This window comes from Crassostrea angulata, chromosome 1, assembly GCF_025612915.1.
Source record: "Crassostrea angulata isolate pt1a10 chromosome 1, ASM2561291v2, whole genome shotgun sequence".
Classification (NCBI taxonomy): domain Eukaryota; kingdom Metazoa; phylum Mollusca; class Bivalvia; order Ostreida; family Ostreidae; genus Magallana; species Magallana angulata.
The window spans coordinates 48052730-48078234 of record NC_069111.1 but is presented as its reverse complement, the minus strand read 5'-3'; the positions used below and the strand labels follow the sequence as shown (position 1 = coordinate 48078234).

General features: G+C 34.9%; 1 protein-coding gene, 1 long non-coding RNA gene and 1 pseudogene across 2 annotated transcripts; 2 read left to right on the top strand and 1 right to left on the bottom strand.

Annotated features, from left to right (window-relative positions):
- The first annotated feature begins 1992 nt into the window (after positions 1-1992).
- Positions 1993-20052, top strand: LOC128188459 (uncharacterized; annotated as a pseudogene).
- Positions 10520-11346, top strand: LOC128188462 (uncharacterized). The gene is made up of 2 exons (XR_008244158.1): positions 10520-10805; positions 11037-11346. It is a non-coding gene; the product is annotated as an uncharacterized LOC128188462 (long non-coding RNA).
- Positions 20053-22256: 2204 nt separating the features above from the next.
- LOC128161559 (carbohydrate sulfotransferase 1-like) lies at positions 22257-25093 on the bottom strand. Its single transcript, XM_052824872.1, has 4 exons — positions 24837-25093; positions 24513-24600; positions 23975-24179; positions 22257-23040 (listed from the first exon to the last, which is right to left on the bottom strand). The coding sequence occupies exons 1-4, from the start codon at positions 24837-24839 to the stop codon at positions 22272-22274; spliced, it is 1065 nt and encodes a 354-aa protein (XP_052680832.1). The 5' UTR covers positions 24840-25093; the 3' UTR covers positions 22257-22271.
- Between the last annotated feature and the right edge of the window lie 412 nt (positions 25094-25505).

The window sequence follows — 25505 nt, the reverse complement described above, 5'->3', positions numbered from 1 at the left end:
ACACGGGTTGGGGGGCGTAGTCGTTCGATAGGTCAAATATTGTTTACTAGTACCTATGATCTTTTTCTGGACAGATATCAAATTCGGTACATCGTTACCTCTAGGGAATAGGTGACCCTTATTGCTTTTGTTGTCATTTGATGAAGGACCAGGATTAATATGGCCCATTCATTTATTATCTCGTGTACACGACTAATTATCTCGTGTACGCGACTTATTATCTCATGTACACGACTTACGTGTATTGTCTCATACACGCGACTTATTATCTCATGTACTCGACTTTAAATTATTATCTCGAGCACACGACTTAATATCTCGTTCGAACGATTTATTACAATGATAATGATATCTCTCCCTCTGTTGCAAACGAAATAGCTTTGCTAAATATATGGAAAAAAAATATACTTCTTAATGAACGACCGTAGTATATGGGTTTTCCATGTCACTTTTATTATCTATTACTCGGGGTTAAACTTGCATAACACTTAAATTTGTGCTTAATTTTAGAAGAAATGAAGATCTCGATAGTCACTATACCGAAAAAAGAAATGTTTTCATTTTAATGATGAGTATATCAAATACTCCACGCAAACTATACCATGAATAATTTAATTAATTCTCTAGTTCTTTTTAATCGGAGAATCTACTAGTATGTCAAACATGCTGCTTCGTTACTGTTAACTATGTGGCAAATATGACGTAAAATAATACAAGATACATTTTATACTGCATAACGGTACACGTAGCTTAATTTATACCATTTTTATTTTTATTTATTTTTTGTAGTTTTCCCCTTGATCATGATATTGCATATTTGATTTGGGTTATAGATATAGGATCTATCATGGTTTGCGACGATATGTGATTTTTATCTCACAAGATGTAACTCATCCATCTCCAGATAGAAGGAGAAAAGTCAATTGCTCGCTCTCTCCCATGCATATAGGATCTCTAATAGTTTTAGACGATATGTGATTTTGTGTCTAACCCTGAACCTTGGCGATGGTACATGATTTCCCTCTAAATACAATGCAATACTATATCGCGATCGGTGTATGGAATGAATAACATGCATCCCAAACTCAATTAATGTATCAAATAAGGGACTCGGAATCATAAATCGTACCCACGGCATATTATGCCGTGCGCACACCATAATTATTCACGCCCATTGATTTTCTTTATTAGATGAATGTGTCCTAAATGTACTTAGTCTACCGGCGTCCGCAATTTACCAGTAAGTTTGTTATTCAGAGTTAGATTTAGCTTGATACACGTCCAAAACCCCTTTTTTGTCATTTTTTGTCATTGGCTGTACCAATTACCACAGGTACATGTACTTGAGGACAGGACCCCCCCCCCCCCCCCCCTCCGATTTAAGACCACCGGGGGTGATTGACGGGAAATTAATTGAGATCCTTATCTTTTTATAGATATAGATATGTTTCACCAATCGAGGGCCCTCGGTGGGGGATATGCATTAAAACAATTAAACAACATGATTATAACAAATAATGGATGAAATTCATAAATATTGTACTATTAAGTAATCATAGTAAGTTACAATGGGAGGTACAATTAATACATCTGATATAACACATACTAAGTTGTCATACCCATGTGCAAGGGTATACAGATATAAACAGCTGTAAATAAACAATCCCTTAAAGCAATTGCAATACATTAGTACTGTTATAGACACATCATATACAGCCCCCAATATGTATAACTATTTGTATTCCATATACAATTCCGTTGATATTTAGATATCTAAAATTAAGAAATGATTTGTAAAATTGAGAGACTTACATGGGACACATATGAACAGATGAAAGGGTTGTGCCTTTTCCCTGTGAAATTGGGTATGGCATGGATGCACATTCTCTATAGAAGCTTAATTATCAAATTGGTCATTTTTTTCATATGCTCGTGTTTCTTTCCGGATAGATTGTTCCTAGAACGTTTTGGATTTTAGACATCGATGATGTTGTTCATTGTTCATTCGGAAGTTTGGTGGATCTACTTCCCTCGGAAGTGCCTCGGTTTGTTTAATTCTTTACATGCAAGATATAAAATTAGAAGAATGTTTTGAGCATCTACAAAACGGTAAAAAACACGGAAAGGCTGTGAAGTAGTGAATGCTTCATTTTAAAATTAGTAATTCTGTGAGAATATGTTCTGGTTCATGTTGATCCTATCGATGTTCAAATTTCCCTTTCTATTTAATAATGCTACCACTATTAACATACTGTTTATATATATACTCAATGAACCATTTAATGAATTACTTACGTATGCAACAAACATGCACTTTGCTTGTTTGTAGATATGCCTATTGATTCTAATAGTGCCAAATATTATACACATGTATGTGAGACTGTACAGTCTCATCTAAAGGAGGGGGGGGGGGGGGGGGTGTACCATGCAGTTTGCCTTGGAGCAGTCTCTTTTTTGAATTGCAAGTCTTCTGATTAGAGGAAAATTAATCATGATTGTTATGATTTCAGGTCCAAGACAATCAGACTTGACAGCAACACTAAATGGATACCAGTGGACTGCTGTTGACGGGGGCAGATAAGCCGTACCAGTGCAATGTGTGCTTCAAGAGGTTTACCCAGAAAGCTCACCTGACCACCCATCGCCGTACCCATACAGGGGAAAAACCTTATGCTTGTCACATCTGTCAAAAGAGGTCACTATTTAGCTTATAAAATTATCAGCTATATCAGCAATATCTTGATTTAGCAATATAGCTTGATGTAGGCCTATAGTCTGTCCCAAGTTATTGCTTCCATCATTTTTGGATGATTTTTAATTGAAATAACCATTCTTGTCAATGAAGTACAATTAAAATCAATTAAAGGGAAAAATCCAAGACTTCTTCATCGATATCATACATCATCTGTTAAGTGTTTTTTGGAGAATTTCACAAGAACGAAAACAAACATTGGAGATTTCACAGGAACGAAAACAAGCATTGGAGATTCAAAGTGTGAATGTTTACATCTTTTCTCCATTTGGAAAGACTTTGGACACCTTGCACAATTTTTTAACATTATCATCACGGGTACTTTTATGTCTTTTGAAATGCATGTTTGGTTGTGTAGTAAAACCTGAGGCGGTAGAAGGGGCATTTCAAAACGGATAATCTGGAATTTTTTTCATTCCTGTGAATTGATGTAGTTTGGGCACAAAGGTATGATTATCGAGATATTATGCAAAAAGTGGTGGAAGCAGACTCTTGGGACAGAGTATAGCTATGTACTTGTAGATTGATTAAAAATTTAGCTATGGAGCTCATTTTAGCTATTCTAAATAGCTTGATTAAGCTATTTTATGTAGATTTTTTCAACAATTATTTTGTAAGAAATAGAAAAATCGTTCTACGTGCATGATTACTAGTATTTGTATATGTACTATTGACTATTCAAATAGCATCCAAAAACAAAGTTAGTTTCACCATTTCAGCTTTTGATCACTTTTTAGCAAAAAGCACAACTCATTGTTTGGCTAACTGTACAGGTAACCACTATACACTGCCTTGTGTGCGACAAGGCGTGGTATAATCTCAGTTATTACCAATCAATTATCACGCTAAGTTGTTAACTGTATTGCTTTGTTATTTCCTTCAAGAACGACAAGAAGTACTGTAGTCATGAATGGTCATGAATCTATGGCTTCAAATGCATGTAGTCCCAGAACTTTAGATCTCAAAGTCACATCAAATTCTCTGAAGGAGATGTGGTTTGATGAGGGATTTTTACATCCAATATTTTAGAGAACAGTTCAAGCTAAAAACCATTACTTTTTTAAAGTTTAGAGACTTTTTATTCCTGTCGATAATGTTACAGATTTAAGAAAATTACCAAACAATTCTGAATAGTTTTTTCAGATATTTAGCTTTTTCAAGCTATTCTGCTTAGCTTATGAATGCTATATAGTTTTCTCAAGCTATATATAGTTCAATCAAGAGATTGCACAGGGCCTGATAATTTTATTTTATATTCTTTAACATTCTGAATTTTGTATTATTCCTCTTTATCTCTGTAAAATCACATTAATAATGAACAATTAACAATAACACATGCACAATTTACCAGTTAATCAGCCTAAACAAATTGACTAACCAGTTACAATATTTTGACTGAATATGCCATCCTTATTTTATTTTTTGGGGGGGGCAACATATAAGGGTGATATTAAACCACAACTAGGTTCAAACTCATGACCCTTTTGTAAAAAATGACTGAGCTAAAGGGTTAATCCACTCGCCAGTGTATAGGAGTGTGGCATAACTGAGCCTATTCCGCACACTATCGAATAATCCACTAACTTGGATATTCATTTTTACATTCAATACATTAATGAATTCATTTTCATTTTGGCATTGAAAAGCAAATGTGAGAGTTCAAATTGTGTGATGAAAAAGAATGTTCCTTATTGATGATGTATTAAAATTGGCAGAAGGGAGTATGTATGTTGTTCTTGCTAATGATGTTTTGACTGATCTGGTGTTTTATTGACAGGTTCGCGCAGTCCTCACATCTTAATTCCCACAAGAGAACTCACACTGGAGAAAAGCCGTATTACTGTGTGATATGCAGTCTGGGCTTCTGTAGAAAACAACGGCTGGAACAACATCTGCGAGACGTCCACAATGAGCAACAGACACCATTATCCAACCTCTCATCCTCAGAATTTCCTTCTATGGAAGGATTTTCTAGTGCAAATTTCACGGAGTTAAAATCTGATTCAGTCAGCCAAGTCAATCCAGTAGCAGCTAGTCACAGAAGAAAACCCAACGTTGTAAACCGGTTCAGTATTGAAGATCTTAGTTCTGTGGGCTCTTCTGATAATGCAGAAGATGGCACAGATAAAATAGGAAAGACTTCTCAGCTTGGATCACCGGACACAGACATGATTGCTCTACCACCTGACTGTGTCAATTTCTCAGAACCAAGCAGCTGCTCTGAATCGAAACCAAAGAAGTCGAGAAAAAAGAGCATTAAACAGGAAAAAGGTGATGACAAAGAGATGACCTTCACCGAAGGTCATCAGGATTCTGGAGACGAGGCTGATGTTGGAGACGGAGCCAGTGTCACAAGTGAAAGCAATATGTCTGGTTCCGAGATCAGTCTTTCATCTTCTCCACAGAAAACCCAGCTGTTTTCTGCCATGAGTAAAAACTCTAAATTGATGGCTCGTTACAACAGCTTGTGTAATAAACCCTCATCTACACTTCTAAGTCCATCATCTATTGGAACTAACTCCAGAATCTGTTTAGTCAATTTCACCAACGAGGATTTGTTTACGCACATGATGTCGCGGGATGATGTGTACAAATGCGAATATTGCTGTGTGATATTTCAAGATGCAGCAATGTATCATCTTCATCGCAGCATGCATGACAAAATGGATATTCGGTGTTGTAATATGTGTGGCAAGTTGGCCAGTGACAAGTATGACTTCATAGCACACTATTTAAGTGAGCATAAATGAAGCGTTCTTGCTGTTATAATAAAAGATAAACTTAATTCTGTTCAGTATCAATCATTTTTTTCATATTAAAACTCTCAATGTATAAAGTACTAGCATTGGAAGTCGGTGTGTCTGCTTGATTAATTCTTGTTCTTTTTTTGTGTTAAAATTTATCAAATAAACACCGAATCCATTGTTTACCCACTGTTTACTAGTAGATGGGCAAGGTTGATAGTATTGTTCCAGTCTGTATGAATCACAATTTCAATTGTTATTTATGATACATCGACAAAGGGGGGAGGCTGTGGTTTCGGGGAATTTATTGTATTGGTTTCTTTAAATGGCATTAAAGTTTAGTTTTTCTGTATGAAATAGGGGAAAATTTTCCTTAATAGCTATTTTGCACATGCAATGTACTACATAAAATTTCTGTACATAAAATTTTATTATTGATTTTCTAAAGATAATCATTATTGGATAAAAAACAAAAAGATCTGTTATTAAGACTTATGGCAAGCATGCTATCTGAGAATTCATCTTACACAGTATCTGAGTTTGAACTTTATGCATGTTTTATGACTTTCCCACACATACAGGCAAAGATATCAGATGCAATAGTATCATAAATATCTGCAGTGAAGAACTAAACTCTCTACGAAGAAATATCACCAACACTTATAATTTAGTAACTATTGTAATACTCAATTACTTCGTATATGGAATAATATATTTTATTTTGAAATAGACTATAACAGCATCCTTGAACAATTGGATGCTGCATATTTTTGATAGACACCAAGAGTATATATTAATCAGAAAAATCTTGATATTTATATTATAGAAAAAAGTGAAGGAGATTTTGTTTTATTGACTCATTTGCTAGAAGTATTATAATGCTGTAATACACTTTTCTGTTCAATTCATATAAATCTAATTTTATTAAAGGGTTAGGCATGGTTTGTAGGAAGTAATATATGGTCTCTTAGTGATGCAATGCACAGTGAATTATAAATGCAGAACATTTCAATTTCATTTTACACAAGTTACATGTATAAAATGGATAAAACCTAGCTACTAATGACAATATTATAATAAAATACAATTACTAATACATAATATTATGTATATAGTTTTATCCTCTCTCTGTTAATCTCTCTATATCTCTCTGTTTTTAGCATAATACATGTAATCTATATTTACTCAAAACAGCAGGAAATATTAATGGAAATTTGGTTGGTTTTCCCAATAGTACTGCAGAAATGCACACATAAAACAAAAAATTGACTTCAACACTTCAACAAAGACACTATGAGTCTTGAAATAATGGCATTCATCAAAAAATTGAATATGTTGCAGAACAGATATTGGGGGACAAATTAAATAAGGTAAAGAAGCGAAGACTATCAGTACAACTTGTTTGCAAAATTAAATGATGACTCTACTTCCGGTTTCACTTTCTCTAAAAACATCATCATTGATTTGCAATTTGCGATCGTAATTTAAGATGAACTGGTTTAATGGTAGTATACCTGATGCCATCCAGAGATCAAAACAACAGAAAGTTGTGTTTATTGTTTATGTATACGGTTGGTGCAACTTTTTGAATTCCATACTTTTAATTAGATCTGATGTCATATCCAGAAGTGGTGGGGAGGGGGGTTGTCGGCAAAATTTTCAAGTGTCTCTGTTGATATACCAATACCTTATATTTAAATGTTACTGTATAATTAATATTAATGTTTAATTTATATTTTGAGTTTTGCCAACTATGTGATTATGCAATTATGATCGACAGGCTTATCTGAAAGTTAATGTTTTAACTTTGTGCCGTAGCAAGGATTGATTATCCATCAGACAGTCAGATCTGTTTGATCACCAGCACCAGAAAGTTCAATGGGTAGAACAATTGAGTAGAAATTCAGGGGCTTTAGTTCAATTCCTGATCTGGTCTGTGACTGTCATTATTTCTCCCATCCCGTTACATTAGGTACAGTAGTGCCAACCCGTGGAATTGACTGGTTATCTCTTGCCAGAGGAAAGAACCTTAGATGTTTATCATTGAAGGTGATGATCATTTCAGGGGGAGGAAAGTGATAGTGATACGGGTGCTAGATAGCTCAAGGAGTACCTGTTAAGAGATTTAGGGGCAGTCATATCAGGTTCAAATCCCAGATGGGTCAATCATTATTTCTCCCATCCCGTTACATAAAAATGTGATAAAATTCAAACTTTGATATGCTTAGTAGTCTTATAGAGTCACTGTTACAAAATTATTGTTATTTTTTTATAGGCCAGAATGACTTGACAAATGAAATGGACAAAGTTTGGAATGATCCTGAGGTGGTGAACTTGTGCAATAATGGTGGATGTGTTGCTATCAAAATGGCAGCAAACAGGTAATGTACTGTACACCAACTTTTATTCACATGCATGAACATTTTGAAGGTTTCAGAGAGTTTCATTATTAAGAATACAATCATGTTTTTCTTGATCACTGCAAATCTGCTCTTTATAAGTGTTTCTTGTATTTTTTTTTTTAAGGAATATCTATAAACTTATTCATGGAAAAAATTGTTTTTAGTCATTTTGTTTTTGGTCAATCATGAAATAAAGTAGTCGAGCAAACAAAGTCAGTTAACATTATGTTAGTGATTCCTATCCTCATTACTTGTCATAGAGAACACAGGGTGCTCACAGTTAGTTGAGACAACTTGTGTGATTACATACTACATAGTGACAGTTTCTTTCCTTGGATTTACATGTGTATATGAAGAATGTAAATGTCTCTGAAAAAAAGATTTTGTGCATGTACATGTAATTAGAATTCATGCAAGTGTTTAACTGGTGTGAAACAAATGCACGTTTATTTTGAAATCTACATGTCATAAAAAACTAATTATGTTTTTGAATTTTCATTTAAAGAATGTTTTTTTCTTTTTTTTTTACAGTAATGATTGTGCACATTTCTCACAGATCTGTATCCTTTATGTGTGTAGAATATTATAAGTTTATTATGTGACTGGGCTATAGATATTCAATAATCAAGGCCCCTCCGGGGGGGGGGGGGGGGGGGGGGGGGTTAAGTAATCATAGTAAGTTACAATGGGAGGTACATTTGATATAACACAAACCAAGTTGTCATACACATGCATGCAAGGATATACATTTACCGTAATCCGGTGAATATAATACGCACTTTTTTCCCAGCATTTTTTACCTTCAGAAAGGGGTGCGTATTATACATCCCTATAGGATTTGGGCATATTTTTTCCTAGCTGAAGCACGGGGTATCATACTGCCGTATTACCTATGCTGTTCACAGACAGAACCGATACCCCGCTATACATCGTAATATTCCTTCATTATCACATATATATTACTATGTAACCCCTTTAGGAAATCATTGTTATAGCATGTAATTAAAGAAAATGTACACTTTAAGTCTGTTAATAAATAAACTGTTTCAAAATGGCCTTTAAAAATTAATTTGAACTGCCTATTCTTTATCTCCGTGTACGCCGCCATTACAGCTGTTATTAATAGAATGCGGACTTGGATGGCCACGTGCTATTTGACGCCGATCTTTGAAAACAGCTTACACATCATTTGGCTCATTTTTAACCATTTTCATTTAATGCTAATTGATTTATTGAAAATAATTATGAATATGAATGATTCTATAACCTATTCCGTTAATTGAAGCCATTGAATCAGTTGTGGTTCCCCACCTCTAACGCTTGACACCTTGGGTATCTCAGACACCCCCTTAGGCTATGTGTACTATACACAACACAACTATTTGTGCATATATTTTATTATGTTCCAGGCCTCTAATTGATCACTTTGATCGGAGTCATTTAAGAATTTAATTACATCCCAGATAGCATGACTACGTTGGGCCAACGTTGGTAATTGGTTGTATCGTTGGTCGATGGTTGGCGTTGGGCACACATTGTTGGCCCAACGTTGGGCCAACATTATTACACATCTTTCATAGCACATTGATTGCTTTGTTGGCATGACAACGTCGGGCCAACGTTGGGCCAACATAAGTAAAACATGTGATCTCTATTTGTTGGTAATGCACAGTTGGCCCAACGTCGGGCCAACATCTTACAATGCCATGAATTTCGACTAAGTGTTTGTTGGTGTAACAATGTTGAGCCAACGTTGGGCCAACATAAATAAAACATATGATCTATATTTGTTGGTAATGCGCAGTTGGCCCAACGTTGGGCCAACATAATAACATGCCATGAATTTCGACTTAGTGTTTGTTGGTGTAACAATGTTGAGCCAACGTTGGGCCAACAAAAGTAAAACATATGATCTATATTTGTTGGTGATGCGCAGTTGGCCTGACGTTGGGCCAACATCTTAACATGCCATGAATTCTAACTAAGTGTTTGTTGGCGTAACATTGTTGGGCCATGGTTGGGCCAACGTAGGTAAAACATGTAATCTCATTTAATTGTTGGAAATGGGCAGTTGGGCCAACTTTGGGTCATTATTTTTACATGCTACGAATTATGACAGAGTTAAAAGAAACAAACAGATAACATAAACACAACCACAAAAATTTAAGGTATAGGTGAGTAAATAATGTGATTTGCTCTGTTAATTTTGATTGCAATTATAAGGAATTTATAGTGTCTTAATTATGTTTTAACACATGAACATGTTAATTAAAAAGTTTGTATGCATAACTAGTTGAGTTTAATCTATTTTTCTTACTTTGGAATACATAACATCATCATGATACATTGTATGCATATCGATCTCAGTAATTTGGGTTGAAAAATAGTTAACTTATGTTATTAATATAAAAAGTTTTAAACTGTCAAACGTTGGCCCAACGTTGGTTCGTTGTTAGATTTTAAACCCGACAATGAATTTTTTATTTTTTGAGAAATTTAGTGGAGCATTGTAAATTGTATTGGGCTTAATTATTAAAAACTGTTGAGTCATAGATGTTGGCCATTGTTGCTCTGTTGTTGAGGGATGTTTATTGTTTATATAAATCTGATGAGCTGTATGTACACGTGTAGCTGGAGCGCCTATTGCATAACGATTCTTAAAGTGTCGAAATTAAGAGGCAGACGGAGCTCCTTTACTGCCCAAGTATCTAGGTCAGTGCTACTCACAGCATGGGACTGGCCAGTTTCCTTGGAGATCGGTTATCTGATATAACCAGGATGGTCAAAACTGCCACGTTTTATTTTGAATATATTGCAACCGTTGTGCGTGTACACCTATAGTAAATAGTGTTTTTTCTACTCTACGAATTATACATTAGAAGATTGGGGATATATATGCTACAAAAAGTAAGTACATGATAATTTATTATATTAACTTATGTAAGTAATAGTTTTCTTTCAAGAAATCGAATGCTTGTGCAATGTTTCTTTATATTATATAATGTTTGAATTGTCAATGAGTTAAATTAAAAAAATATAGAAGCATTCATAATCATATTATACATTCCTTTACAGTATAACAGATAACGTTAATTCATATTGCACAATAAAAATAACAACTAAAATTTACATTTTCAGCCGCAGTAAGAAAAAAAACAGACTGTGTGCCTCTGCAACAGATGTAGAGATAGGGAAGGACGGGTTCCGTTTTTCAAAGACCGTGAAGGTGAAGGGAAAAAAGGGAAGAAAGAAAAAAAAGCAAGGAGGTAACCCAAGCCACTGAACATGCTGAAGCCAGTGACCCGGACAGTGATCAGACCCTACAGTTCGATTGTTACTAAGGAATTTACATAGACAAAGAAATATGCTAGCGATTCTTTTTAATTCTAAAAAGTGTTTAAATGTATTGTAAATTTTTACTAAGAAAAAATAAAATCTGTATACTATGTTTTCGTTGCATAGAATATTTGAACTCCTGCATCTTAATAGCCAAACAGCAAACAGGAATTAATTGAACAAGAGTGTTGAAATTAAATTGGGATTACATTGAATAAGTGCCGACATGCTACGTTTAGCCATTGAAAGTTTGATCGTTGTCACTACTTAGCCCTCACCTGTTTACTAGGATGGACCAACGTTGACAGAGGACGTTGGGCCAATGTAATTTTCCTCGTAATCTTTACGTTGGGCCAACGTTGACCCTCAGTTGTTCATTAAGTTGGACCAATGTTGGCAGGCTACGTTGGGCCAATGTAATTTTGCTCATCGGCCCTACGTTGGTCCAACATGTTGGACCAACGTAGGCCCAACATGTTGGTCGAACGTAGGGCCGATGAGCAAAATTACGTTGGCCCAACGTAGTCTGCCAACGTTGGTACAACGTAATGAACAACTAAGGGCCAACGTTGGCCCAACGTAGTCATGCTATCTGGGATGTAGGTCCGTTATCTCCATACCTGTACATCGTCCGTTTTTCACTTCACAGGGATTGTAATGACTAAACAATTATATCACGCTTGTTAAAAGTAGTTGATTTTATTTACGGTAGAATATTTAATACTAGGTCTATTAAAAACATTGATTACGAAATAAAGATATAACTGCGATGTATTAGTTACAATGAATCCGTATCTAAGAAAATATTGTGTTTTTCTTATTTCCGGTAGCGTATTCTCGCGATGAAGTTGAGCGTGCATACAAAGTAAAACTGCTTTGGTGATACTCAAGATTACCGTTTGGTCAATTTTTTTGATGCGTATTATACATCCCAACAAGCTTTTTTTCACCATTTTCAGGCCCAAAGTGGGGGTGCGTATTGTACACTACTGCGTATTATATTCACCGGATTACGGTATTTGTAAGTACAGAAAGAAACAGCTGTAAATACACAATCCCTTAAAGCAATACATTAGTATTGATACAGACACATTATATACAGCCCCCGATATGTATTTGTATTTCATATACAATTGTATGTAGACATATTATATAATTATACATTTGGGATATATTTTCAAGGTAGGAAAGTGAGTGGAAGTATAGAATTTTATAAAGAGAGGTGAAAACTGTATTTTGTTGGCCTGACCACATAGGGCACCAGAGGACAGTGCCTATTGCAGCATATGGCTATGCCGTATCTGTGCGTTCTTATACCCTAAGCACTCAGGCCAGCTTAAAGGAGCAAAAGTTTTTGAAGTGTTGTCTTGACTACAAGGGGCACCAAGGGACAAGGCCTACTGAACAGTCAGTGCAGTGTTAGCAACTTGACAGTCAGTCTTGTACCCCATGCAGTCAACACAGCTTGTGAGTGTAAAATGATAAACATAAGTTGAATAAAATGCTACAAGGTACACTTCAAGTCTTGTTAAAATCATATTCCATTGTCCTGAATCATCTTACATATTTGAGTAAGATTGTAAATGTTTTCATTGTTTATTAGCCATATGAGCTTTTCGTCAGGGTTCATTTTATCAAAGTGCTCACAATATATCTGTATAACTGTACATGTATAGGAGGGTTGTCCCAAAATTATGTAGATAGATCTCAAAACTTTTGAATCTGTCTACTGATATTTTATAGTACAACTTTGTTTTGTTCCATGACACTTTGTCAAACAATACAGCATAAATCAAAGCAGTGCTTTATTTATTTATGGAGAAAAAGAAAAATTAGTAAGGACAAGTTCTGCCAGGCTGCACAATGTGTAATGTCAATAATTTCCAGTTGCTAAACCCTTTTATTTCTTAATGCTGCTTTTAAATTTTCATTTCTAACAATTCACCGCATGTCAAATTTATGATGTAGAATGCTTTCATTGTAATAATTTAATCTTATACAATCTTTGACATCAAAACATAATTTTAATGCAAATTACTTGAACCCTGTTTTGCACAAGTTTCATCTTCCTGTGTATTCAATTAAGAGAATAACGCTATTTTGGGACTACCCACGTACTGGTACATAGTATAGGGAAGGAAGGAATACTTGATAACCTTCTACCAAGACTGGCAACATTAAGTACGAAAATTCTTTTTCTGATATTTTTTGATTGTCACATGTACATGTTGTAAGCCCTTGACAATAATCAGACCCAGTAGTGGTAGTCCCCTCTACGTATTTTATTGGGGTCAATGGAGCCCCCATTGAAGTAACAGCCGGACACAAAGATACGCCGGACTTCATCCAAGTCCTGAAAAATGTTCTCAAGGTATGAGCTTGCTTAAATACCGCATAAAAACCTTTTTATTTTCTTAAGAATTTTTTTCTATAGTTTTTGTAAAATTAAATAGTTTATCACATGATAGGGTATTGTAATGTGAATTTCAAAATATTTACTTGCATTTTTATATTTGACATGTAAATAAAAAAGAAGATACATTTCAGACTATCTAGGAAGATTGTTTATACCTAATAAAAAATGAATGGTTTTTATGGGGTATTTTACAGCTACACAATGACCAACTTGGAACAGCCCAGTCTAACCTCCCAACTAAAGGGGCCCAGCCCGGGCCTTCCACAGAGCCCAAGGCCAACACAGAGGACAAACCCCCACTGGAGGAGAGGGTACAAAAGTAAGGGGACATAAATCATGCCTGTAAACATTGCTCTTATCTCTAATATATTAGCTGCATAATGGTCAGCCTAGCAGGATATATTGTGGACTAGGAAATGAAGCTTCTTTTATTATGTTATGTTAATCTATTGGGGGCATTGTATATGTATCAAAGATTAAAAGCATGAAAAATTTAGCATGAAATTGGAGGCTTTGTATATAATCAAGTGCAAGGATTAGATAAATGCAAAATTTAGCATTGAATTCAGATCTTTTTCTGGTAATCTGCTTGGAGCTGCATTGTACATCATACTTTATGAATTTTTTTTTAATTTCAGAGTAAAAGAAAAATTAGAACAGAAAAAAGCAGAAAAAGAGAGGCTAGAAAAAGAGGTATTATAAAAGGAAATTCAATAATAGTGAAAGTACACTGTACCTGAAGCTACAGAACCGTAAGCTTGTGATTGGGTGTTGATGTGAAATGTGTAGGGGTATGAATACTTGTAAATGGATTTTATAAGCTGAATGGACACTTCTTAAAATCAAGATTTTGACAATCAAAGAAAACCATGTTATGTAAATTGTAATCTAATAATTTGTGATTGTAATGTTTTGGGACAGATAATTTAAACATTTCAGATATAGATGCAGGATAAAAACATTAACACAGAGTACGTACGGTACATTTAAAAAAAAATTATCAAAATTATGTAATAATTCTTGATGTTTGAAGCAGTAATAGTATCCATAAGTTTAATGGAAATGAAGAAAACATTTGATAAATTTAATACACTGTGGTATCACATAACCTTACATGTTCTTCATGATAGAAAGAGAAACAAGAGGAAGCAGAAAGAAGAAAACTAGGGAGAGACCTACAGAAACTGAAAGAGTTCCAAAAGGAGAGGGAGATGAAGGAAACCGTCGATCAGCTGAAGAAAGAGAAGGCTGAAGAGAAACGACAGAGGGACAAAATCAAGGAACAGATAGCCAGAGACAGGTAGGTGAAGAGGAGTGAAAGAAAGACAAAATCAAGATACATATAGCAAGACACCGGTATGTATAGATGAATAAATGAAGGGTGAAATCAAGGAACAGATTGTAAGAGAAAGGTATGTGAAGAGGAATGAGAGACAAAATGGAGAAATAAATAGCCAGAGACAGGTACTGTAGACGTACTTTTGTCCGCGTGGTATTAATTTACGCTATGAACGCGGGCACAAATTTTCCGCGGAATTTTTTCCCAGTGTACTTTTTGTGCATTTTGGAATGAAATTTTGAAATTGCATTACATGAATAAGGATAATCGGAAGTTACTACATTATAGAACACTTGCATATACGTGTACCCAATGTATATCATTTTTATCTATAAAAACTGTCAAACAAATTTGTATTGAAAATTTACATAATAAATAATTTAATCTCCTAAAGATTTGAATTTTCGGTAAATTTACTTGCATGAAATTAAAAATTCTCCCAGGTTGAGATAACGGTAACGGCACGTGTCAGACGACAAACAGCCCCAAGCGGGTCTGTCTTTCAATGACCCAGTTTACTACACGCTAAGACCCGTGCTTTTACTGCAATTTTTAGATCCCTTTGTGCTCTGACTTTTAATTGATAAAACTGATCAACTCATAATTTAAACGACATGTGAACCCATAAATCGACAGTTAATAAAGATCACAAGACGATTTTATCTAGCATCGTAACATCTGGCTAACTAATGACTACCGACCAGTGCACAACCGATAATTACTGTTCACTGTGAACAGTTCTTACAATTTAAGTCCAAAGTTGGACAAATTCTAGGTAATGAAAATCGCTCAGAACTAATAATTATTCAAATGATTTTTTTTTTCATTCAAAGAATCCGCGTAAATTTTTACCCGCGGATTAAATTGATATTGTGATTCCGCGGAATTATGACCCCGTGGAAAAAAATACGTCTACAGTAAGTGAAGAATGAGAGAAAGACGAAATCAAGGTACAGATGGCCAGAAATAGGTAGATAAAGAGAAATGTAAGAAAGATGAAATCTAGTGACAGGATACCCAGAGATAGGCTGACGTAAGAGAATGAAAATTAGACACACTTATCAAACAGAAGCTGTTATTACTTATAAGGTTAGTTACTGACTTAATACAGAAATATATTGGGTTGATCAATCTCATAGATGGCAAGGCGAAGCCGAGCCGTCTATGAGATTGATCAACCCAATATATTTCTGTAGTGAGTCAGTAACTAACCTAATAAGTGTTTTGTTTTCCCGAGGACTATCAAGCGACATATTTATTCACAAATAGCGATGATCTACGCAAAGCCATGTACAAGATGCCTTACATCTCGTCCAATTTAACTCATTTAAACTCTTCAAAATTTTTAATCTCACCTTTCAAATACTCTTTAAAAATCTTTGCTTCACCCATGTTTACTTACAATGTTTTGTTGCTATTCAATTTTAAATGTTTTCTGCCTTTCCTCTGCAGAGATTTGAGCAAATTTCGACACTGCCCTTTTGTTCTGTCCAGACAAAACAATGTGACGTCAATATTCTAAGGGCAACTACTCTAATTTTTAAAGAATTTCAAAGGGCAACTACTCCAGATACTTTAAGAACTTACGGCATGCGGTTTATGTATGAAATACTATGAAATGTTGAAATGAGTAAGCGAAGCGTCGACAAATGACGGCCATATTGCCTAATATTATTTCTCAAAGAACAAATATAGAGATATATGAGGCAATCACATGCTATGTTTAAACCAATGAAAATGTGACATTTCAGTCCAAGGGAAAACAAAAAAACAATAAGTGAATTGCATGCAAAAACAGTCAACTAATTGTCAGTGATAAAGCTTTTCAATGTTGAATGTATTTGAATACTATGACTACTAAGAAAGGTAATGGCCATACATGATAAGAACCATGTCCTATGATATAAAAATGTCACATACCCGGTACATTTATCTCATGGACATTCAGGTTAACATTCAGAAAACCTTTTAAGTCATGAACTTTGTACAGTTCTTGATTTTTAGTTGTGAGGGTTACATTGACAGGGAGGAAAGAGCTGCGCGGTTTAAAAAAGAGACGGAGAAGCAACAGCAGGCGCAGGAAGAGAAGAAACAGGCCAAGCTCGCGGCCAGACAGAAACAGTCCTCGGAGGAGGAAGCCAAGAAAATGTAGAGGATTGTTTAGATAATCAATTTAAGACAAGTTTTGAAAATACTCAAAATATTTGCAATGAACTGTAAACCAAGTACTACTTGTGTATGTGCGATAAGTATCTGCAAGCAAGTTCTGCATTTAGATGATTATTGTCTTGGATCAGAGTCAGTTTTTTAAGAAATTAATAAAATGACTGCTTTTTTGCGGTGATCTGTTTTCAACTACCGTTAATTATTCTTGAAAAAAAAGAATTATGTGTATAATTCTTGGTTTAAAGTATATCTTTTTTTTACAGAAAGTTTTTCGTGTGCACTCTTACAACTACAATATTTTAGAAAGGGTCTCAAATTTAATAATCGACAAAAGAGTTAATAATGAAATAATCTTTGATAATGAAATCTAATTATTTTCAGGGAGACAGCCAGAATTCAAGTGCGACTCCCGGATGGAACTTCTCTGTTGAATTCATTCCCTTCCTCCGACACTCTCCAGTGTGTGCATTCAGTTGTCTCTCAGGTAGGATAACTCTTGCTGAACTTAATTATTCATGTAACCCAAGTCATCAGAGGCATGTTCAACAGAGCGAGCGCTCGCCAAAATTTCATATACCTGCAACACAACGAGCGCTCTGTTGAACACGCCTCTAATTTCATATGGGGCAATATATGTAGATTTCATGATTACAGTAAAAGGGGAAAGAAGTGAAGGTGAAATTTTCATTTGCAAAATTTATCAGAACAAGGCAGTTTTGAATATCGTCAAATGCCATTTTATATCGTCAAATGCTATTTATGACACCTTTTTCAATTTCTTTTTTGTGCATGTATACCACATACAAAGATTATTTCTAATATTTAATAAATCACAAAAGTTTAATCTTTCTAAAAAAAAAAAATGTACTGTATGAGCTTTATGGGAATTTATCACTTGAACACCCTGGGAATATATTTTTATTTATTTATATCCCCATAGACATAAAAAAGAAATGATACTGTAACTTTTCCTGAAAACATTTCATTAAGGAAGTGACAGTTTGCACACCCACATATACATTTTCTTTAAGTCATCCCTGAAGATTGGTCTTGCAAATTTAAAAAATTTCAGAGGGTTTATTAGATATTGATGTATTAAAAAAGAGGGAGATGTGATTAAAGTTGAATACATTCCAAGTTATATTTGTTTTCCACTATACAGCATGTCGGCTCTGATGTGACCCTATCCACAGTCTATCCCAAGAGAACTTTCACCACAGACGACCTCTCCCAGACCTTGTTGTCTCTAAATCTGGCCCCTTCTGCAGTACTGATAGCTGTACCGGTGTGTGAACACTTAGTTTCTCTTTCCCATGTGAAAAAGTTAATTTTGTTCAATTTTTTTCAAAGATGTTTTAAGATTTATGAAGAAAAAATTGTTTTGTCACCTGTCAGCATCTTTTGAATTTGGTGTTACTTGAAACTCATTTTATATTTTTATATATTATATACTTTCCTTAGTGATATTAAATGTATGGTACCAGTATATTTGTGTATTTACATATATATTTAAATTACTGTAAACGTACTACATTTGGCTGTGTATTCTATTTAGCGCTTTTGGCGGAATGCGACTTCGCTAAATGACATGGATGTATTTATAAGAATAGTCACATTCAAGAATGCACTATTTCAAATCTACGCTAACTTGTTCAAAAACTAATTTCCACAAAATATCGTACACGCCAAATATAATACGTTTACAGTAACTTTTCGCTAATGATACCAAATTAAAGCGACACTGCTCAATATAACCTTTTTGGATGAAATTTCTTGAAATCATATATTTCATACATGAAGAAGGCATATTTGTGTAATATATGTATGACACATTTTTCAATTATCACAAAAGGAAAGGATTATTTATGCAAATGAGATTTGTTAGCAAGAGATGTAAAAACTTATCATCGTTGACAAACATTTTCAGGGAAAACCATCTGTGATATCCAAGCAAGGAAACAATGGGGGTGGAATCCTGGCCTTGTTTTTTGCTCCGTTCTTATTTCTGTGGAACATGATCCGTGTATTCTTGTTTGGTGACAAAAGATCATCCCAGCCAAAGCGCGAGGACACTCCAGACGCAACAGAAACTCCCGATGAATCTCAGTCCACACGACGGAGGGACAGACCCCAGACGTAAGTACACACCTAATACCATCCACCCTTTATCAGACATTAATGTACTTCCTCAATAAACTACAGACTTGGGACAAAAATATTCGCACAATGATGGCAGCCATTTTGTTTATCAAAAACATTTGCCAGCATTTAAACATATTTTTTGTACCACATGTATTTGGCTTGCACAGTATTTTTTCATTCATCATATATATAATTTATGAAATATGTATTTTTTGTTTGATAAGAGAATTTACTTCATCAATATTCATGTATCACATTCTTATAAAATAGTGAAAATGGAATGAAGAGAAATTACACTTTTTCATAGTTTTTAAATTAATTTTTAATGAATTTTTGAATTTGTAGAGCCTACCAAAGGCGACCCATCAGTCGGGGTGACGGGAATGTTCGACGTTTGGCAGACATGAGGGATGATGACGACGAAAATGCCACTTGGAATGGGAACTCTACCCAGCAAATGTAACAACCAATCAATGAGAGGCTTACAAAATGTATTCCACATTAACCAACCAGAAAGTGGTTAATGCAAGCTTTTGGACCAACAATTTTCATGTTTCATAGTGGAAGTGTGAGATTTTGTAATTATCTCCCTAACAAATTATCTTCAGTAAACACACAGAAGATAACTGTATTCAGATAATGTTTCTGAACCTTTGCTTACATATTTTTAAGTGTTTAGTTTGTTTTTTTTTTTGTTTAAACAGTTGGTAATTTAATTTATGGTGTCTTTTGTGATAATAAAAGATGACAATGTTGTTTATTGGTACAGTATATCTGGTTTTCACTAAATAGAAATGGGCAGTCAACCTTAATAAAAAAGGGGACAATAATTGGACAAACTTGAAGATAAAGTCCAGTGTCATTGAATTGTCAGGAATTGAATAAATACATCTTTGCTATCCAAAGGCATTTGGTATTCTACCTCCCCATAAACGTTTATGGGGAGCATAGTGGACCAAAAATAAAAATTTATCAACATTTTTAAGATAAAAAAAAAAAAAAATGACGTCGCTAGAGCATTGAAAACCTACATGTATCACATGTACAATTAAAGTTATTGTTGTTCTGGCCACGGGTTCTAAAATTCTCTTCCACATCGTTTAATATCACATCAGCCAGGTGGATGGAAGTTTAGTTCAGGAAACAAAAAGTAACTACACAACATTGAGATGGTGACCTTCTTAATGGTCCCCGCTTAAATTATGGACTATAGGATGAAAAGCATTTCAGAGAATTTTTCTTTGACCTTGCCCTATAACTTAGAAATTTTCCATATTCTGCTATGACCTTCACATTTGACCTTGAAACTTGGTTCAAGGTCACTGCACATCCTTTACTCAAAAGCTCTGTTTATGAGAAGTATGGGCCAAATAGGGTTAAGTGGAGAATATATATGCTCTGAAATATAGAATTTTTGCATGATCAAATATGACCTTGACGAACAAACTTCATTCAAGGTCACTTGCCCACTCGTTGACCATAGGTACTATTTCAGTGAAGTTTGAGCCAGATTGGACCAAGGCGAGAGAAGATATGCTCCATACAAGGATTTTTCAAATAAATCTACTATGACCTTCAGCTTCGACCTAGAAGCATGGTTCAAGGTCACTGCTCACCCTTAACCCAAAGGGTCTCTGTGGGTGAAGCATGAGCCATATTGGGCAAAGGGGAGAAAAGATATTTTCTGGACAAGAGATCTCGGACGGGCGGACTGACGGACAGACTGATCACAATAGGGCGCCCGCAGAGCGGGACCCTAATTAGGACCAGGTGTGGCAAGAAAGACTGATGGCGTCTCCATAAAGAGCCAGATTTGGCGGATTCAGCTTCCACAACAAAAGCAAAGTGACCAGACATCTTACGCTGGTCAAGAGCTTCTCTTCATCCAAAATTTTACCATGAAAGGCTCAACTAAATTATACTTAAAATTTTGGACGCCATGATTGTCATCAGTCGTTGTGATTTGTGCTGTCCCTGGCTGAGAGGGTGTCCCCGTTAAGTGTCCAAACCATCATTTTTCACCGGGAGTCATACCTTTTCTTTGCAGGTAATCTTTGACTGCTTGGTGCTCTTTTGAAATTCGTATACTCCAGTAAATTTGACACATATTCTAGAAATCTTGAATGGTGTTTATGTGTAAGAATTGAGATATTAGAATTTATTTAAAGAATATTACATAAGTGGCCGATTTGGCAGAGGTGAACCATGGTATATCAGCTCACATATATATATCACATACAACAGCTATAAGTTAGTTATTTCAATGACAACTCTCTTGGATTTTTCGATATTGAAGAGACACTAGCAAGCAGTTAACGTTTATAAAACCTGAAACAAGTCTGGCTAGTACAGGAATCAAGAATTTCAATTTGATTCAATTTTGCTGCAGTATCCAGATGTCCATCATGTGGCTCTCGTACTTTATAGATTGGATATATACCCCAAATACACTTCTTAATGAAAAAAATCTGAGTTCCTAGGATGAATTTACCCGAGACAGTCTGATTTTGAAAGAACAAGACGTATTGATATTATGAGTTGTATCTGATAAATGGTAAGCTCAGTAGCTAATATGAGACTGCCAAAGGTAAAGTTTTAGACTGCTAGAACAAGAATGACGTCACAGCAGTGATTTATATAAGGAATAAGGAATCATTCTTTGAGTATTATGAGGTGATAATTTCGATCGGGGCGTGATCAAATCCAGTAAAGCCCGAAGGGCTTTATGATAGATTTGATCATGCCCCGACCGAAATAATCACCTCATAATATTCAAAGAATGATTCCTTATTACTTATATTTATATTATATTAAGCCATCGCACGATTAAATATTTAAATATAAATAAGCAAACCCCGCTGGCGCCTCAATTTGGCGTCATTTGAATTATGGGTTATATAGTTCAAAATCGATACGTAATGTTATCACAGGCAAAGACACTGGAAAATGTAAATATATGGAGATAAAATTTCACCTATAGGTCGACATCACGCACTTTCAGAGTTTGATCGGTATTTTTCTGATCTTCAACGTCAATGACTTTTCTAAACCCCAGCAAATCTATCACATCCCCGCACTCGTCTTCAATTATTTTGACGTCTTTGAAACTTAACCTTTTCCTCCAAGATTGCGACGTTTTTGAAGAATTTGATCGGACAGTTCCATAATACGAATTATTTGGAGTTCCCGCCGAAGTATGGTTGAAAATCCATTCTTTAAAATTATCACTATACTCCAAATCTAAATCCCTGTACAATTTGTTTGACAAATCCACCGGATTTTTTGCTATGTCTTCGTATAAGACGGTTGTGATGCTGTTAGGAAACCGTTTTTGCAGTGTTTTGGAATATTGGACGTTCTTTCTAATTAATGTACACAGACTTTTAGAACTTTGCGCTTTTCCAGTGTTTCGGAGGAATCCTCCACGTCTTCTAGAGTCAATAATTCCCCGCGGGTCCCTTAATAAATGTACAATCTTGAGACCTGGGAATTTCTTCAAAAGTCTTGGCATTATTTCCATAGAAAGTCGGATTGTTTTCAAGATAATAGACTGCGACTGATAACAAAGCGTTTGAAGTTTCTTCATACAGGTGTCAAATCCGGGTCTTGACTTGCAGAAAGGTATAACACTCATCACGGCGACACTGTGCTTGCGCGGAAGAAGAACCTGCAGTTTATGTTGTTGCAGACGACATCTAAAGAGATCCTCCATTACTGTTAATGTTTTTTCCGTATTGTGTTTTCTAAAACATTAATCACGACAAATGAAAATTAAAGTTTACATGGTCCAAAGAATTAGAGCCTACAAAACAAAACAATAGAAAAAACAAAAGTTCAACGTTGAAACAGATATTGATGTTTATTTGTATGAAATATTTCTATATCGCCGCCTTAAGACCATTTATATATATACGTTCTTTATAGTCAGGGATATGAAACATAGATGGAACAGCCATAATTTAAACATGTTGTTTAGTTCGCTTCCATGACTAAAAATATAGTGCCATAATTTTTGTCGAAAATCGTTTTAAGGAATAGATACGATTTCACGATTATTTTTCATTAGTACATTATATGATATCAAATTAATTATGAAAGTTTGAACCTTTAACTCTATCTTACATGTATAATGATAAATACAAGTATACTCAAAACACGTGATGGCGTTTATACTTGTGCTCACGGCCGGGATAATACCAAGTGTGTATACAGGAAATTAAACGTCGCAGATTTCCAATGCAGATATAAGGGGAAATTTACACTGAATATATTTGTATATTTTAAAATAGTTAAAAATGTAATTGGAATTTAATAAAATGTCGCACCGACAATGCACCTCAGATCCTAGCTCGATCCGCTCCTTACTTTCTTATTGTCGCTAGAAAAATAGGGATTTAAATCAAATTAAGATGTACCTAAAACATATAAATTTCAGTTTGAAGTCTTTTTGTCATATATTTAATTATGAGACAGACAGGCGTCGATATATCTATTTAACATGCCATCATTTAACGATTAAAAAATATAAGTACAAGTATCATTCTTTGACTTTGATGGTGGCTATCATTTAGTTAAGCTGTGGATTAAATCCAGTAAGGTTCCTTTCGATTTGATATTTGTATGAAAATGATAAACTAACATACGATTCATTTGGTAAGCAATAGTGAAGATACTCACGAACAGTTCATTGTGAAGATATTGCAGATTTGACCGTCTAAAAAGATGTTCGATTTGTATGACCGAAGTGGTTCGTACATGTAGAAAGATTTTGGGGATTGCTGTAGAATATCCCCGGTCAAGGTCGAGCCACTGCGTAAATAGGTCAAGACCAGAATCAAGGTCGGGTCAGGGTCAGAGGCCCGATGGTTGAGCAATGGGCAGTCTTGATAGATTAGAAAGTCATAAATACAATATTAATGAAAGAAAACAACTTCATAAATCTCTAACATTGAAATATATAAATAAAATGTATTTGTAAAATGAAATTACATCTTTAAATTATTTTTTGGTAACATGGATTTGACCTGAAAAATGTTCTTGCAGAATATAGTATAAAAATTTACAAGATGTTTATAATATACTCTAATTCACCAAAAATGTAAAATCGTGTTTTCGTTATCTATCAGCAAATTCTGCACAGAACATGTATGAAAGACCGCGGAATAGACGTGTACAAGAATAGCGGTGAAAACAGATAAATGAATTGATATCTTACTGTAGCAATGCCGCTGTAGTACGTAAGTGAACAATGTTGCGATAACAAACGTACAGAGACAAAAAAGCAGGTAATACTGATTTCTCAGCTGAAAATAATGAAACACTGCATGCTGTTAAAATTACAGAGAGAGAGAGAGAGAGAGAGAGAGAGAGAGAGAGAGAGAGAATAAGAAAGAGAGAAATTGATGATATGCATTGAATGGTTCTATTTTAAACTTTGTTAAGTACATCTAAAATTTTACCATGCTCAAAAGAACCTTCATTTTATAAAGATAATCTTTATTCGTTTTGATTTTTCCTTTAGACGGATATAAAAACTTACCATCGTACTGCATTGACCATGCCGATAAGACTTTCTGCCAAATAAGCTGTTACAAGGAGAAAGTCTCAATCCGATTAATTCATCCACATTTCTTTGCTGTCATATTTCATTATCTTCAGTAATCGATTTTTACGAAAGGAGAAATCTTTGATTTGATCTACACGCACTCTCCTATTAGAATTAATAAATTTCAAGAAAATCTAAATCTAGGGTGTTTAAACGGCCTATAACGAGTTGACAATCGGGAAAACTGTTTCTTAAAGCAAGGACTTTAAACCACTGACAGATTGATAAAAGCTTAGAACGTCAGACGTAAAGAACAATCAGGTAGTCAATATAATATAGGTAGTCAATATTAAATCAGCCGACAGAACAACTCCACTTTTGAGTCGCGCTTTATAATATTTACACGTCATGAACATATTAGACTCATGGAAATGAAGTTCATAGAGTTGTTTTAACACTGACGAGATTCACTCGGAGATTGGACTTTGGGCAGTGCGTGACAAACTCAAAATTGATGAAGGCAGTGTCTTCTCGAAGTTGGAGCTCGTTTCAAAATATCATCTAATTTCCCACTTGGTGACAGTCTTCTTTTTGTCAGCAGCTTGCTAAATTCAGGCGCCCGTCGCTTCGCCTCTTCCTTACTCAGACTCGCATCGAGGTCTA